This window comes from Aedes albopictus, chromosome 3 (assembly GCF_035046485.1).
Source record: "Aedes albopictus strain Foshan chromosome 3, AalbF5, whole genome shotgun sequence".
In the NCBI taxonomy this organism is placed as follows: domain Eukaryota; kingdom Metazoa; phylum Arthropoda; class Insecta; order Diptera; family Culicidae; genus Aedes; species Aedes albopictus.
This window is the reverse complement of record NC_085138.1, coordinates 224,471,710-224,483,774: the sequence shown is the minus strand read 5'-3', so window position 1 is coordinate 224,483,774 and position 12,065 is coordinate 224,471,710. Positions and strand designations below refer to the sequence as shown.

The following is a 12,065-nucleotide window of genomic DNA, read 5'->3' as shown; positions in this document are numbered from 1 at the left end:
GGTAAAATGAACCGGTGCCTGATGTCAAACTGCCTCGCTCAAAAAATTGTCAAAATCACAAAAATAGTTTTTTTTGCAGAAGCTACGTCCAAAATGGCAGCCACACGAAGACTCCAAAAGGTAATTTGGCGAAAAAACTACTTTGTTTCGTAAAATATTGGCCGATTAGATGAGAAAATGCTTGAAATTAGAAGTTCAAACATTTTTCTTCCGATCCGCATAAGAAACAAGTGAATATTTCTATTTTTACACAAACATTTTCGAAGCTAAACTTTCGCAAAATCGTATCAATCTTATCTGCTTTGCCAACTACCATTCTAGAAAAAAAGTACCAATGTTTTCGCGAAGTGCATTACTAATCCTTCCTCCTGTGTTTCGTTTCAGGAACTGGCTGACATCCGCGCATCCGGTCTGAGATCATTCAGAGACATCATCGTAGACGAAGGAAATCTATTGTTATGGTCTGGGCTGATCGTTCCGGTGAGTGATTCCAGTGTATCCCTTTTCTGTCTCAGAACCGAACGACAGTGCAAAAAATATAGGGGAAGAACAGCAAAAATTGCACTTCTCTTAGTTCTGTTACGGAACGTGAGCTGGACTGTGACTCATTTTCCGATATGTACCAAGCGCTGATTACGGAAATGATAATTTTAATCTCATTAAGAAGTGCAACACTTCCTCACCGGCTGTTGGCTTCTTTGCTTCTGCTGACACCATCATACTACCAATGGTTGAAAGTTGAAGGTTAAGAGCTATTTATGTATTTTTGTATAGGCTAATGCCAATGCCAGTGGCAAACAGTGCGTGAATAGCAATATTTTGTGTGTGTGTTGAGGTTTCTTCCGCATCACCTGCTATTGACAATCAGGTGGTGAAGCGAGTGAAGCAGTTACTCTTTGATGATACCTACCTTACTAGACTGGCCCAAGCGCATGTAATCAAATTCTTGGATCAGTTTTCAAGAATTGACGCTCATCGATAAAATCTTTAAAATTTCGATCTAAATCGTATACCACAAGAACCCATTCCACAAACTACCTAGAGAGACTTAAAGTTAATAAAAATATGATTTTATTCACCTAGGACGGGGCACCACACAGCGTAACAAAAAATAACTTTTTCCAACTATCTCTCAGTAGTCCTCTTCTTTATCATGTGTTCTAACTCCCATACTACACATGGCAAGAATTAAAATTCACAATAAAGATAATTAATTTGGGGTCCCCAGTTAGCCTAGTGGTTAAGGCTATCGTTCGCCAATCCGGAGACGACGGGTTGAATTCCCGTTCCGGTCGGGAAAAATTTCGCGACTCCCTGGGCATAGTGTTAGTGTTAGTGGCAAATTCATGCAATGGCAGGAGAAGAAAGCCTTTCAACTGTGGAAGTGCTCTAAGACCACTAAGTTGAGGAGAAGCAGGCCAAGTTCCAATGCGAATGTCGAGCCAGTAAGAAGAAGATAATCAGTTTGACTAAACGAAAAATATGTTTTTGGTCAGCTCGAACAAAAGTCCCAAATGGAGGATAACGTGCCTCTGGAGCCGGTCTTCTGATACCAGCTCGAACATATTGCGGGGCAAGACGAGCACTTAATTAAAATCTCAAATGATCATATAATAGTGATTGTTAAGTAAATCTTGTATAAAACTATAGTTTGTCGATCTGAAATTATCGAATGTTTTTCCAATTATTTATACATTTTGCTGTTTTCTAATACTTTATACAAAATTACTCAAAAATAATGAACAACTATTTAGTGGCTTAATTTTATAAATTTACGCAACCGAATAATTGCAGAGGATTCCTTTGTGTTAGCATTATTAGGTGCATTACAAAAATTTCAAAATGTTTTCTATATAATCATCCGGGTGCTCATTTTGCCTCACTTCAGGGAAACATGTAACCTAAATCCAATAAATTTTCTAATCTAATTCCAATAAAGCCTTTCTTTGATAATATTTTTTAATGAAAGCGAAAATATTTTCCAGTAAGCTAGTAATATTCACTGATAACCAGAATTATGGTAAAAAAATGTTATACAAGCAAAAAACCTTATTTCGGCACCAACATTTCAAAAGGGCGTAACTGCATTTTGAAACAAACCACTCTTTCACATCTGTGGGTCATATTTTAAGTTTCCCACGAAATTCACAAACATTACTAGACAGAGAAATTGCTCTTCTTTCCTATACTGGCGGTGATTTGCATGGCGGCATTGAAATACGATCCACAGATGTGAAAGAGGGGTTTGTTTCAAAATGCAGTTACGCCCTTTTGAAATGTTGGTGCCGAATTTTGTTCTGATCATTTCTTAAAAAAAATGCAAAAATCCATCCATACTAATTAATATACGTAATATTTGAACTAACCCTTTCTGTAATATAATCTGAGTAGTATTGGCTTTAAAAGCATTGAATAAAGCGTTTTTTTTTTATTAAAAATAAGCAATCACTGCGATTTCACCCATTTCCCCCCAGATGAAGCACATTTTCGGTGCACTCGTACAGCTCACGCATTGTATTACACGCAATAAGTGAATACGTAAATTGAAAGCAAATTCATTGTAGAATCGACCAAGCGAATAATATTTCACATTTTTTGTCATTAAATTATCAAATTTAAGTAATTATTACTTGGAGAATCTTATCTTGAATTGAACCATTTGTACCGTCAGTGTACCAGTAGCCGCTCATGACCCAATAGCCGCTCACTGTTGCAAAAATCAAGTTTACACACATAAATACACTCTTTTCGGTGCTGATATTCTTGGATAATATAAATTAGACGAGAGCAAAGCCATTTTATGCAATATTTACCGGATAACATACATTTTAAAAACAAAACAATGACATTTTTTGAGCGGCTATTGGGCCTAAAAAGCTGTAGGTAATTTCATGTGTTCCAATAACCGCTCACGCAAAAAAATATACGTCAAAATCGTAAAATCTGCCGATTTTAGTACACAATGTGTTTAACCCCTATTATACACTCTTACGGAACAGGAAAAAATTAATGTAAAAACATAGAGTTGCAAAAATAATGCACTTTTCCGCAAAAGTCTTTAAAACATGGCAAAATTTGTTCGTGAGCGGAATTAGGACCGCTTTGGTCTCACACCAAATGTAATAAAATCATACTTTTATGAAAAGTTCTACATAAGTCTTAATTTGTATCTGATTGTACTTAGATTGAACTAACATAAAATGGGAAAACATTACAAATTGGCTTAACAGTCATTCAACAGATGATGTTTTTCTGCGAAACTGGCCTTAGATGAGCGGAATCTGGTACCCTGATGGTAATCTAGATTTGAACTAGTGAATGGGGGCGAGCTTCAAGTGTTGGCCTGCAGACTACGCTAGTGGCTGCTTTGTTTACTCTTGAGTGGTGGAAAATTCCAAATTTAGTTTCCAAATTCCTGAACAATTCCGAATATTCTGAGTTGAAATTCCACTGCCTTATGAAAAATAGTTATGAGAATAAGCAGATCCATGTGATTTTTAGTTGTTTAGGAAGAAATTAGCAGTTGTGGGAATTGCTCGAGCTGCTGCCGCCAGTAGTACAAATCTAGACTTAAATTGGTTCAAATTGTAATTGTAATTGTAATTTCTCAGTCCACACCCAGGCCGACAACTGTCAGCCCATCTGCTTGTAGGCAGATGTGGACCTACTAAGCCTCCCCCGTTAACATGTCCTACACCGAATTAGCACACCGGGATCTTCCACAGGCAGGCGCTGGCGTTACCAGTCCCAACAAGTGTCAGATACATTAAATAGATGGGGTAGAGGATATAAGAAGATGTGGGAATAGGATGGGAAGAGGCAGAAAATGAAGAGATAGTAGAGAGGTTTCGATTTTGTTGCTGAAACGAGAAAAACAAAGAATGATAAAGAACATTAGCGATATGTTCATAGATTATGATTTGGTCGATAATTTCTCATCTATTTTGTTTCCATATCGTTGCATCGGTGACCATTTTCATCGCCTTTCTACACGGTAAAAACTCTGCACGCTCGATGTAAGGGAAAAATCCCTTAACTATTCAACATCCCAATCAACATGATCAGAAATTCTATTCCTTTGGAATCGAAATGCTGTCAGTGTTGATTTCAGAACCAAAACAAACCCACCGGAAAAATCATCTGAAAATCACTTTGATTTGCACTACTGTATAAAGCTGTACGATCCAAAGAGAAAAGCTATTGATTTGGTGATGATTGTTTTGGGCATGAAAGTAAATATAGATGACAGGTGGTAGAAAGTGCTTAGCTTCGGTACGCACCTATCTAACAGATGTGAACTAGTGTAGTTGGAAAACAGAAGATCGTGAATCTCAAGGTTCTGGTATCGAATCTGGGTGCGGTGGGCATTATTTTTTTAATTCTAGTTTTGAAATCAAAACATTGTCAACAATGAATTGAAGTGAAGTTTCATTGAAATTGAAGAGGCATTGAATGTTCTTTTTCGAATGATATTGAATTGATAACAAACAGATTAGACAGTAGTGCGAATTCAAGTGCTAATCAGTTTATATCAGAGTGCAGATTTTGTACCGTGTAGTTTTTGTTAGGGCCAGCTCGCGTTTTTTCGTCATGTCCTCTTTGCCGGTTGGCGACGTTCGAGATGTAAGTAGAAAAGCATGCATTTAATATGATTAGTACGACAGTAATTGTGATTGCTCAGTGCTTCCAGCCCATTTGTCCGCAGTACATATCAGGCATCCCGTTTTAACAAGTCCTACACAGAATTAGAAACCCGGATTTTCCACAGACAGTCCTAACTAGTGTCAGATAAGTTCAATTGAGGATAGGAAGCGGCAAAATGAGAAGACAGGAGAGAAGGTTTGATTCATTGGTAGCTGTGTTCATATGATGTTTGTCTGACATTTAAACACTATTTTCCGTAAGTGTTTAACTCTCCACCCCAAATTTAATACCGGAAAAATATCTGATCAGATGTATAGTTTGGCAATTCTTTGTCCACATTGAAATGCTTTTGTTAATACATCTTTTATCAAGAAGGAATAAAGTTGTTTACTGTTATAAAATAATTCAGTTAAAGGACAGCTAATGTATTGTAATCCAGAATAAATCTACAGAAAATGTCTCAATAAAAAGTTAACTCTAGTTCAACTAACTACACAAACTAAAAAGTGTTATTATATTTTACCAATGATTTCATCCTAATCTTGACTCTAACATAGTTATGCGCTTAGTGTAAGTAGACGCCGCTTATGATTTTGGTTGGACAATCACCAAAAATAGTGTTGTTTCGACAATAGTCACATACTATGCCCTACGACATTGACGATTCTATTGTCTATGGCTCACCTATTTCGTGCCACCCAGCAGGGACTTGGTCTGGTACCCAATTCAGTATATCCGCTCCACGTAATGTACCGCACCTCTTTTGATTTGTGATATATTACGCGGAACATTACTCTCTTCATTCGGACAGCGGCTATGTAACCCATTGGATTAAAAGCCTCCATCAAACATGAAGCGATTAATCGGAGACTGAAGACTCTATACACACTTGGAAAAAATCACCGACTTCGGTAATTTTTTTACCGAAATCTCAACCGTTAAGTTTTTACCGGAAAAAATCGGTAACGTTACCGAACGCGAGTAGCTGTGTACCAAATTTGGCTCAGAGACAGGTAATCAGTGAGGTCAGTTTTTCTCGTTTGTCAGAGACGATTGATACGTATTAAGACAAACTTTCCACTGCATCTGCCAGCAATAATCGGTGATCGATCAACATTCCGAGTACCCCAATTTACACAAGAATGCCAAGGATCACCGCTCATGCTTTACAATACAGCTGGAAAAACTAGAACAACACCTGGCCACAATGATGCATAAAGCACTAAAGCGGACCGGAAGTGTTGGTGAGCCAGCCCCCACCTAGACTTAAATTAGTTCAAATTAAGATTAAAATTATTATTACCAAATAACTGAATTTTTCAATGAAATTTGGTGCAAATGTAAACTTTTTACCACTTTGCAAAAAGCTAATACCCGTGGCTTTCATATACCGGAAACTTTACTGTAGTACATTCTTTCCATGCGGGTGAAAAAATCAATCAAAATTGCCGATGCTTCAAAAAGTCGCAATTTGGTTCAACTCATGATTATTTACCCTACACTGTCAAAAAAAATAGTCATATTTATCCCAAATTCAGCGTGTGATGGCGCCTTGAACTTTTCGCATTTTTTCCTGCCGCACCCTGTACGTCCAAAGTCCCAAAGAAATATGTAACTAATTTCTGTATGTGTGATAATAATACCGTCAATGATATAAAAAACCCAGATTAATCCACCTAGTGGTGATAGTGCCTTTCTCGTCGAATATGTACTCATAAACTTTTCTTCGACGTTAGCCAAAATGTTCCTGAATCCTGAAAACACTTTACACTAGCAACAATTTTAACAAAGCCATCATCGATTTTCGAAACTTATTGATGATACATATTCCGATGTTATGTTCAACAACAAAACAGAGCAGAAAAAGATCAGACCTCTCAGTTGACTGCTTGACCACCTTAACCCTAGTCGTGTATTGGGGTCATTGTGACCCCATTCCATCCACTACGGCAGCGGGGTGAGCGTCAGCTAATGCTTGAAGAAGGTTAACTTTATTCACAATCACAGATCACTTTGTGATCTTCGCCAATGTTTATTTCAGCACACTTTAGGCTATATTTTATTATCATTGGTAACACGATTCATGTAAAATTTGACCTTCCTACGAGGAAAATTCAGAAAATGTAAATTTTTCATTCAAATTTCAATCGCAATGAGAAGAGTGAGGGCTCAACCAGCCGCACCCAAATTGTGAGCAGTAATTTTAGAAGCATAAGGAGATTGGAGATTGAAAAACTGTATAAGGTTGACGCGATTAAATTATATTTTAATATAAAACGTTGATCCATCCTACTATACATTTACACCGCAGGAATCTGAAATGGTGTGATTTGAAGAGATCGCTTTGGTCACGATTTCGTTCTCTCGCATATATGAAGACTTTGATCATTTCTTCATTTATAATCTTACCCAACGTTTACATGCTATCAAAAAAGCCACAATTTGATTTATCGCTTTGACATTTATTTTGTTAACCCTTATAATTCCGCTATTTGATGTGCAGCTTGCATGGGTTTGGTTAAATTTTACGTTTGACTACTTCCGGCGGGACACCTGGAACTGATTCCGGTTGTCTCAAATATGATCTTAGACTATGTTTATGTCAACTGCTCATCACGTGACCTGAAAAGCCGGAAATTGATGTGATTTGAGGCTATTTTCTTGCTAACCGTTCGGCAAATTTTTGAAAATGCCGCGATTTTATGTATCGCATGCATGGTTTTGGTTCACTTCTATCAAATCACACCCGCAACCGAGTCCGAACTACTGTGGCCTGAGACTATTTTCTTGTTGACCGTTCATCAGATTACCAAAAACGCCGCTATGGTTTAGTTCCTTTCTATACTTTACCACTTCCGACGTGTTACTCGTCTTGTCACCAGTTCTGGAACACTACAGGTTCTCCCAAATATGGTCTGAGATTATTTGTTGGTTAACCGTTTATCTTGTTACTGAATAAGTCATCGATATGTCGCATTTATTGGTTCTCTTTTACATTTGATCATTTCTGGCGGGACACCCGTAATCAGTTCCGTAACACACTGATAGGGCTTGCGTCTATTTTCTTGCAACTGTTCATCATGTTACCTAAAAAGCCGTGATTTGAGGTATCGCATGCATGGGTTTGGTGTCACTTCCGGCCCGGAACCGGTTGCGAAACACTACCGATAGTCTCTTAAATAGTCTGAGCCTTGCTTGCTAAAGTTTATTAGGTTATCAAAAAAGCCATGGGTTTGGTTCAATTTTATATTTAGCCGCTTTCGGAGGGAACTAGTTTCGGCACTACTGACAGTCCATAATGTGGTCTTAGCCTACTTCCTCAATAACCGGTCAACAAGTTGTCGAAAAAGCCGTGATTTGATTTGCCGCATGCAAGAGTTTTGTCAACTTTTATATACGGCCACTTCCGGCGGAACACCCGGGACCGGTTCTGAAACACTACCGGTTCATATAAGGTCTGAGACTGTTTTCTTGCTAACTGCTCTTCAGGTTATCGAAAATGCCGTAGTTTGATGTGCCGCATGCATGGGTTTGGATCACTTCTATATATGACCACTTCTAGCGGGACATCCGGAACCGGTTCCGATACACTGCCGGTTCAGATATGGTCTGAGTTTTTTTTTATGCCAACCTTTCATTGGGTTATCAAAAAAGTCGCGTTTTGATATATCGCATGCATGGATTTGGTTCACTTTTATATTTGGCCACTTCCTGCGGGACTCCCGGAACCGGTTCCGGAACACTACCGGTTCATATATGGTCTGAGACTGTTTTCTTGCTGACTGTTCATCAGGTTATCCAAAATGCCGCAATTTGATGTGTCGCATGCATGGATTTGGTTCACTTTTATATTTGGCCACTTCCGGCGGTACTCCCGGAACCGGTTCCGAAATACTACCGGTTCAGATATGGTCTGAGACTGTTTTCTTGCTGACTGTTCATCAGGTTATCCAAAATGCCGCAGTTTGATGTGTCGCATGTATGTATTTGTTACATTTTTATGTATGGCCCCTTCCAAGGGTACTGGTCCGGAACACGTAAATGGCCATAACTCCGGAACGGCTGGACCGATCCGAACCATTTTCAATAGGAAACAATGGGACCAGATTCCGCGTCGAATGAACTGTCGGTCATTAAAATCGGTTGAGGTTTACTGCCAAAAAGTGATGTGAGTTTATTTGTACACACACATACACACACACACATACACACACACAGACATCACCTCAATTCGTCGAGCTGAGTTGATTGGTATATGTGACTTGACCCTCCGAGCCTTCTATCAAAAAGTCGTTTTTGGAGTGAACATATAGCCTTTCCAGTACACTTAGTGTACGAGAAAGGCAAAAACATTAAGGTCGGTCAATTGATTATTTTTGCATAATCAGTCCATAATTTTGTAATGGTAATAAATTAGATAGTTGTGGAGCGGACCTGGTGTGATGGTTAGATCACTTGACTATCACGTAGAGGATCTGGGATCGAATCCCACTCCCGACAAACTCGCACAATGAGAGTTCTTCCTTCGGACGGGAAGTAAAGCGTGGGTCCCGACATGATCTAGCCTAGGGCTAAAGATCTCGTTAATACAGATAAAAAAAATGATAGTTAATTTAATAACCTAAACTGTACACTCAGCGAAAAAAACTAGCGAAATTCATCGAAATACCTTATGAAAATTTGCTATAACTAATTCTTATAGATGCCATAAGAATACCTTATGAAAATTGATCGTGCTTGCTATGACAAATTTCATAAGATAGACTTATGAAAAGAACAAAAAAATCTTAAAATGATACAGACTGGATTCGATCCATGAACGTCGGGATCACCGAGCCCGAGTTTTATCCACGCGGCTACCGACGCTTGAGTATATCATGCTGCTAAACATGAATAAAAGCCATGCTTTGAGAGGATTTCACGTCATAGAGTGACCTTATGAAATTCATCCGAATCATTATGAATTATTTAGAGGCCCTTTCATAAGTTGGGCCTTATGGAAATCTTAAGGTACGCGGCCGCGTAAATGAAAACTCCGTACAAAAAAAAATCATCGTCTTATTTTTGTATGATTCGTCGAGAAATGCTGAGACTTTTTTACGCGGTTTTTTGAATTTTGAACAGTTTTTTTACGCGGTACGTATCCCCCGCGTAAAAAAACCCGACTGTGCATAGCTTAAACCCAAGCGGTAGTGAATAGGCTGGTGCTACAGTGCTAATGGTTTAGGCCCTCCCATCGCGTTAAGATCGAATATCCAGGGGGAGGGTATGTCTATTATTTTAATAATTGCTGTTAAATGTACTTATACGTCAGTTGTTGTACTGTTTTTTTTATGAATAGCCATTTTCATCCAAAATGCCAAGGCTTTTTATCGCTCATGCGTTAGCTTCATAATTGAACTACCGTGAGGTCGCCATTCACCGCTCATGCCCCATTCACCGCTCATTTTGGGTCAATCATACAAAAATGATCAAATGTTAGTAAAGTATCGTAACAAAAGTGAATGTAACATGCTGCCACATTAAAAAACTTTCATTTCACCAAGTTTATATATGGGTTTACCTGAAATCACGTTCTCAAAAAATATTTCTCACACTGCGCAGCACGACCACATGGGTATAAACCTTTGCTTCCCACCAAGAATGTTTCATTTCACCTCGCAAGAGTCTGACTCTTCCACCCACAACTCAATTCACAACTTCAATTCGATTAAGCCTAAGGGGGCGCTCAACAAGCTTGAAGTTTGTATGGGAAAACGTGGCCAAATGTGTGCAGAAATCTTAAGGACAGATTTGTTAGAAACCCAAAATGGCCGCCACAATGGCCGACTCTGGCACCTATTCACGATTTTGAAAGCACAAATCTCTTCGTAAACAAAACCAGCGCACCTGAGCTTCTTATTTTAAGCTTATTACAAGTGAGCAAGAACAGAATAATAAAATGCACTGTTGTTTGAAACTTGCTTCTTGAGATTTGTGCGTCTGAAGTTCTGATGCACTGTTCAAGTGGGATTTCAAGACGTTTGTCTTTAAGTTTTCGATTTTTGCCGATAGGTGGCGCTGTAAGCGTTTAATGATAAAAGCCTTTGGTATTATTGTAGGTCTATATACCAAACAACTTTGTCGAAGACGACGAAATATGCCGCCAATAAAAACAAAAAACTTCCTGCACTAGATTAGCTTATATTATAAAATTGTACGTAAAAATTATTCTTTTTTTTGTACGTTTACAGGAAAATGCTCCATACAATAAAGGTGCGTTCAGAATCGAAATAACATATCCAGCCGAATATCCTTTCAAACCACCAAAAATTTGCTTCAAAACCAAAATTTACCACCCTAACATAGACGAGAAGGGTCAAGTGTGCTTGCCAATTATTAGCGCTGAAAACTGGAAGCCAGCGACCAAGACTGATCAAGGTAGGGTATCTTTATTTCGGCAAAATAAATGTCGATTCAAAATCATTTGTTTTTCCTGTCTTTACAGTAATACAAGCTCTGATAGCTCTGGTGAATGATCCTGAACCAGAGCATCCGCTGCGGGCGGACCTAGCAGAGGAATACCTGAAAGATCGCAAAAAGTTCACCAAGAACGCTGAAGAATACACCCGGAAACACAGCGAAAAACGGCCGGAATAAGATTCCCTTCCACCACATCCTCAGCGTAAAAAAGCAAATCCAAATCACAAATACACACACAAACGCATAAGTACGTTGTGTATACTTAAATTCATCTAGTATTTTCTTTCTTTTTTAATTCCTTATTTAAACAATGGCGTTAAGCTGTCTTGTTGCAAGTTCAACGCAAAAACAAAACAAAACAAATGATAATAAATTTGAATAGATGAAGTGCGTTTCCTTTTTCATTTGGTTGCTTTTCTCATTTTTCATTTTCTGTTTATTTTTTTTGCTGTGAGAGTGCATAGAAGATCATTTGAGCTGTTCCTTAGCGTAGCGCATTATGCAAGTTTGTTTTAATGCTTGGAAATGCCGTTTTTCTTGAATTCGACTCGATTATTAACAATAATAATAGTGAAACATGCTTTAACAAAAACGAAGTGAAATAACTAAAGCAACCCTTAAGTTATAAGAAAACTAATGTAATAACTTAAACAAGAAAACTTACACTGAAGTGAAGAGAGAAAGAAAATGTGTAATGCATTTAAGTTAGATCTAAACAATATGTACTATGTAACACGTCTGTGACAGCAAAACTGCGTTCTAACTATAATTAGAAAAAAAAAAAGAATATGTTCAATAAAAGTAACGAACAAATGTTGAATTAACTCTGTTCTGTATCTGTGCATATGATACTAACTCTACATCATCAAGTGTTGCAACGTTAATTTAGAAATACCTGTTGACTTTACGGTAAGTAAAAAAATATACCGTGAGGTCGCCATTCACCGCTCATTTAACGG

General features: G+C 38.2%; 1 protein-coding gene across 1 annotated transcript; it reads left to right on the top strand.

The window, feature by feature from the left end:
• Window positions 1-5: 5 nt before the first annotated feature.
• Window positions 6-11,926, top strand: LOC134291431 (ubiquitin-conjugating enzyme E2 L3-like). The gene is made up of 4 exons (XM_062859160.1): window positions 6-120; window positions 385-480; window positions 10,878-11,064; window positions 11,132-11,926. The coding sequence occupies exons 1-4, from the start codon at window positions 7-9 to the stop codon at window positions 11,281-11,283; spliced, it is 549 nt and encodes a 182-aa protein (XP_062715144.1). The 5' UTR covers window position 6; the 3' UTR covers window positions 11,284-11,926.
• Window positions 11,927-12,065: the final 139 nt, after the last annotated feature.

Coding starts and splice junctions, on each gene's coding strand:
- LOC134291431 (XM_062859160.1), top strand. CDS start 7: ATGAACCGGTGCCTGATGTCAAACTGCCTCGCTCAAAAAATTGTCAAA. Junction 121..384: donor CCACACGAAGACTCCAAAAG/GTAATTTGGCGA, acceptor GTTTCGTTTCAG/GAACTGGCTGACATCCGCGC. Junction 481..10,877: donor GGTCTGGGCTGATCGTTCCG/GTGAGTGATTCC, acceptor GTACGTTTACAG/GAAAATGCTCCATACAATAA.